Source organism: Chrysochloris asiatica, unplaced genomic scaffold (genome assembly GCF_000296735.1).
Source record: "Chrysochloris asiatica unplaced genomic scaffold, ChrAsi1.0 scaffold00064, whole genome shotgun sequence".
Taxonomy (NCBI): domain Eukaryota; kingdom Metazoa; phylum Chordata; class Mammalia; order Afrosoricida; family Chrysochloridae; genus Chrysochloris; species Chrysochloris asiatica.
Window position 1 is genome coordinate 7,780,483 of NW_006408582.1, and position 6,000 is coordinate 7,786,482.

At 40.9% G+C, this 6,000-nt stretch overlaps 1 protein-coding gene across 2 annotated transcripts in view; it reads right to left on the bottom strand.

The window, feature by feature from the left end:
* Positions 1 to 6,000, bottom strand: part of PTK2B (protein tyrosine kinase 2 beta) — an 86,483-nt gene that overhangs the window by 9,874 nt on the left and 70,609 nt on the right. The window contains exon 23 of one of the 2 annotated variants that reach the window (XM_006864355.1): positions 4,931 to 5,056. The exons of the other annotated variant lie outside the window; for it this stretch is intronic. Coding sequence (XP_006864417.1) covers positions 4,931 to 5,056 — 126 coding nt within the window. The remainder of the gene's footprint in view (positions 1 to 4,930; positions 5,057 to 6,000) is intronic. 2 annotated transcript variants of the gene reach the window in all.

The window sequence follows — 6,000 nt, forward strand, 5'->3', positions numbered from 1 at the left end:
TGTCAGCCTCATGCATGTGCCCAAGGTGCAATCAGATGCCAAGCTTGAGGATACATTGTTTAGCATGCACTGTATTCAAACGACTACATAACCCATCAATGAAATATATTTTCAAGCTACTGCCCTAAGATTCTTTTTTCAATTGGTTTTTGAGATGATTTCTATCACTTAATGAATTTAGGAATGCAAAGCCAGCCCTTTGGAAACCTCTGTACTTGTTACCACCTATGCCCCATGGTGGCAGTTCTAGAAGTGGAACAACATCTAGCCCCACAGTATACAGTCCAGTCCCACCTAACTGTTCATGGCTGAACAGAATCTGATAAAAGTAGCAACAACCTGCACTCGTCTGATCATACCTTCCTATTAAAATGTGCTCCTATTAAGATACCCAAAATAATAACAACTTAATCAATCATTTGCCATCAAGTAGACAGACTCATGGTGACCCCATGGATATTCAAGCAGAAGTGATCCATAAGATGTTCAATGGCTAATTTTTTCAAAAGTAGATTGACAAGCCTTTCTTCTGAGGTGTCTCTGGGTAGACTCCAACAGTCAACATTTGGGTTATTAGCAACTGAGTGCATTAACTGTTTAAACATCCAGGACTATTAAGATAATAGCTTGGGTTGTTCCAAAGGTTAAAAGAAATGCATAAACTAAGATAAAATGAAGAACAAAATGTAAGAAATATACATCTCTAGGTCTGTGATAAATGAGTCCTCTTACTAGCTTTATTATTCTGGCTCTTGTTCTAACTCATCTGTGAGGCTTTGTACCTATTCATAGTTTCACCTGCTATTTCTTATACAGAAGACATTGTGTGTGTTTTACCATTTCTTTTCCTTCCATGTTCCCAGGGTTCACTTGCATATCACATGCTCAGTCCCTCTAAATTGTTTTGTTTGTTGTTTTTTTCTGCTGCCCATGATCACTTTGGCTTCCTGAGCTCATGGAGGAGGAGTCTAATTGGCATCCTCTTAATCACATAAAACCCTGAGGTTGCCTTTTCTGGGGCAGAGCCCTTCTATGACATCCTGGCCAGAAAGCCCTTCAATTTCCTTCCTTAAAAACAGTTTACATGCAAGTTATGTGCATAAGATGTTAAGAACAACAACAACAAAATTCTCTACTTTAGCAAGCCAAAATCTCTGCCAAGCCTCTTACAAGACTTTCCCCAGAAAACACTCTAAAACACACTTGAAGTTAACAACAGAATTTAGAAATAGTTATGTAGAGACATTTTTTTCTCGTGCTTGCTGAGTTAAAATGATTGATATCATATTCTAAATATTATCCCAGCATAACTTTGTTTTCATGCTAAAATGTTCTTTATTCATTAATTTAGTCAACAGCTACTTATTAAGTAACCACTATGTGGCAGGCGTGGGGCTGGGTGCTGGGAGAACAGGGATGGCCAAATATGCAGTGTCTCTGTTCTCCTAGAGTTAAGCATTTACTAACTAGGCCCAGAGTTTCTCTACTTTGGTAATTTAGACATTTTAGGCCAGGTAATGCCTTGCTGGATGGAGGGGCAGAATGTGGGAGGCAGGGGCTGGTGTCCTGTATATTATAAGATGCTTAACAGCAACTCTTATAACAACATTGCCAAATGTCTTCCGGTGGCAAAATCATTTCAATTGAGAACCCATTTGCTAGACATTATTTTAAGAAAAATTAAAGAATTATGAATTTGATAAAAACTAACAAGTGTATTTCACAGAGGCCGATGCTCCAAAATGAGGGGATTTGAAAGTGATAAGCATCACCAGCTAGATGGCATTACAATGGCATAGTTGACAAGCAGGAACTACATTTTGAAATTTCTGAGTATGGAGTTAGGTAAATCTAGGTGTAAGAAAGCTATCTGGATTGAGGAAGATGAAGGGTAAATAAATACTGGCAGGATGAGTTACTAGAATTAAGAACATACTATGTGGTGTAGTTCTGTAAGTCCTGAAAGAAGACTAGCGTTTCTTCTGGGTGCACAGGTGTGCTATGTGTCTTTCAACATCTCTCTAGCTGCCAATGGATATAGTAGCTCCTAGTGTGACACTACAGGATCAGTACTGGTCTGTGAACCACAAGGTCGGTAGTTCAAACCCACCAGCTGCTCCTCAGAAATACTATACAGAACTGGAACCAACTCAGTGACACTTAACAAAAACAACAATGGGCACAAAGTCAAACATGTGCCATAGGTGGATTTCACTGACCTCTGAAGAAACCCAGAACTCTGAGAAGCTATCTTAGTGAGGTAAAGGAGGAAGGACGGCACTTGGCTACAGTAAATCTAGCCCACTCTTAACAGTGGCAAGAAATGATACCCATTGCCTATAGGGACCTTCAACTTTTATTAGCCCCTTTTACCTTTTGTTGCCCTTTTCATTGCCTCTTTCCCTACCTGTTCTCTGTTTGGCATGTAAATGTTGCTGTCTGGTTAGTATTTAATACTGGGAGAAAAAAGTAGGTTCTCCCAAGATGCGATCTGGGTTGATGGATGTGATATAACTTCACCTTAGGACAGGAGCCTAACTTCAGGGGAGCTAGGCTGCTGCTGATGTGTGCTGTCTCGCATCCCTATTCTGATTGGTCTGTGAGTAATCAATACCCATTGGACAGCTTCTGGTCTGTGCTCTGCTCCAAATGGTCTTCACTTGAGATTATAGTGGCATTGCAATGGCTCTGAAATGGTTACCACCTCACCAAATACTGGAAGATTAGTGCCTTTGTATTCCAAGTTCACAAGACTTATTTTGCTGAGATTTATTTTGGGTATTCTATTCAGGTAATAATATTTACATTGATGGTCATTCTTAAAAGAAAATCAGATACTGTGGTGTTTTAAAAACAAAAAAACAAACACTCTCACAAGCTGTGACACCTTTCATAATTTGGCTAGAACCCATCCTGCCAGCCCTATTTTCATCTCCATATGTACCCTTCCTTGTTTCAAATGTGCTATTTGAAACACTTTCCTTGTTTTCCCATCACTAAATCTTGGCTCAGACTGATACCTCTGTCTCTTCCATCCCCCAAATCCCAATTTCTTCTTGTTCAAATCTTATGTTCCTCAAGGCCCAGATTTTCATCTGGAAATTGGCTTCCTCTCTGAATCCCCACTGTATTTTTCTGTATCTCCATGTGGCACTCACAGTTTTTGGCTTATGTTACAGGTAAATGTGCCCACGCTCTCCTCCTTTTGACAACTATAAGCAACTTGAAGCCAGACCCGCCTTTGACCTCCCGTTCAGCACCTTTGACAGCACAGCGCAAGCACCTTGCCCAATGTTCCATTAGTTGAATGAATTTCACCGTATTTTAAAAATTTCAATCGTGAAATCTTGAAGAGACAGATTGCTGCCTTCCTGACTGTCATGGCATCCTACAGACTCCTAGATGAGCCATTCACTAGAAAAGCTGTTTTTGTGGGAAAACCACTTCTGAATTTTTGTGTTAAATTCTTTCGAATGCTTTGCAGGGAGCCGATTATACCTTTTCAGAGTTCTACCTGGAAGACGCTTTCTCACTGGTTCTGCTATGTGTCATATGAACAGAGTTTATATTTTTAACATTTTTGTTTTGTTTATTTAAAGAAATACTCATTATGTTTTCTTAGGAAGACTCCCCTAAGGGCAAGAAGTTCTAAACCCTTAACACAAAAGATCTTTCTGTCTGTAGCACAGTCTGTCTTTATGAAATGGAACAAAATCGTTTTGGTGAATGGAGGTTAGACAAAGGCAAGGCCGCCCCTTAAATGGGCATATTCGCTTCTTTTTGAAAAAACACATTTTAAAGTCCAACTCCCCAAAACTTAATTAATTACGAAGAAAGAGTCAAGGGTAGGAGGTTGGAGGAACTGATGCTGTCTCAATTATAGTGAATTCTTAAAAATGCAGTTTTATTATTGCTAAGTATATGCTAAAGATGTAAATTGGTTAAATCAACATAAAAAGGAACAATGAAGTAGACCATAGAAATTTTATTTCACAATAGATCTTCATGCCCAGAATTCCATATTATTTTACTCATTTAAAACTCTTACTGAATTAAGAGTAATGGGGCAGAAGTCTATCAATGTACTTTCCTAATATATTATAATAAGCATGTATGACTGTTTTTTAAAAATTAGGATCATGTATTATTGTTAGCTGCTCCAGAATCAGCCCTCAACTCCTGGGAACAAAATGTTGCCCAGTCCTGCCCTAAAATATCAGGGTGGCAGCAAGTGTAGTTCTACATGTAAAGGAGTTCTTTTTTTACAAGATCTGACAATCAGAAGTGAATCCACCAAGCATTTAGAACCTCACTAGTAGATGAAGACAAGGAGGTTACTGGGAAGGGTTCCTCCTCTTCCCTGGGAATGACTTAACCTCTGCTCACTAGAGTTAATGAGCTTGCATCCACGCTAGCCCCTAATCTTCTTCCCATATCACAGCAACTCGTACAAAAGCAGCAAGTGTGGCACTCACAAAAAAGCCCTTCCTTCAACCAAGGACAGATTTAGCAACCAAAGCAATCAAACAAAAAGGGTAGAACAGGACAGAGCCTCCAGGGTCTTTTACTCTCCAGTACCATCAGGCTTAGCTGTCCCCTGCCAATGAGACTCCACACTACTGTGTATAACTCTGTCCCCAGGATTCAGGAAAGGGACACATATTACACCGATCCCCACAATACCAGAGTGTGGACAAGGATAAGTCCAGATCCTGCTGGTGTCCCCAGACAAAAGTCTGGCATGGCCCCAGTCTCAGATATGTTTACAAAGGAAAGGGCATCCCAGAGCCCTTGTTGATTTGCTGGGCACATGGCAGTATGGAAGTCACCTCCTGAGCCTGAGGACAAGGGGTCCTCGGTATTCCAGGCCACCTCCCCTCCAGCAACCTCCTCAGTGTGGGCTGGGACCCAGCATGCAGAGCCCTCTTACCCGCATGCTGTGGCGCTTGAAGACATTGTGCCGGTGGAGAGGCGGGGTGTGCAGCGAATTTACAGGAGATGGATACTCCATAGGGCTGGTGAGCGTAGGTGAGCTGGCACACAGACCCTCGGGTACCTATTCAGAAGAAGCAGAGAAGCACAAGGCACAGGGACAAGGCAAGAAGGTGGACAATTAGCTGCTGCAAACACACACACAAAGAAATGACGCACAAGCATCACGGGGGTGGGGGAACACAGTGCTACTCTGGAGGACTTGTTCTCCAGGTATTTGATGTGGGTATTTCATTGGCCCTGTCTGAGACCCATGGTGGAGAAATATGGACAGCTCTGGGCTAGCACTGTCAGTGTCCCCTCTCCTTTATTTAACGTGGCTCTGCATATACCAGAAGCTCTGTGTGTGATTCATTTATTGGGAAACTGTCCCCTTCTTCGAGAGTCTTTGGAAAAGAGTCAAGTTTTATAGTCATGTTACAAATTGACAGGTATGATCAGCTTATGTATGTATGTATACATGTATTATTTATATATATGTATCTATATGTATGTGCATTTGTGTGTATGCATGTTGTTGTTGTTAAGTGCCAATGAGACTGTTCTGACACATAGAAACCCTGTATAGGGTTCCAAGGAGTAGCTGGTGGGTTTGAACCACCAACCTTGTGGTTAGCACTCTAGTGCTTAGCCTACAGTGCCACAAGTATAAATATGTGTATACACACCCATACACAAATACATACATATGCACAAGGGGGCTTTAAAATGTTCATGGGAAAATAGAATAGAAAGATAATGGATTTTTTTCCATGAACTTTTTGAAGCCTATAGATAGATAGATAGATAGATAGATAGATAGATAGATAGATAGATAGATAGATAGGTAGATAGAGTCCTGGTGTGGCACTGTGGGCTAATGCATCAAACTGCAAAATCATTTGAACTGCTGCAAGGGCAGTGGTTCAAACTCACCAGCTGCTCCTTGGAAATCCTCTACAGGGTCACTATGGGTCGAATTAACTCAATGGCACTTAACAACAGCATATATCTATATCTATATCTATA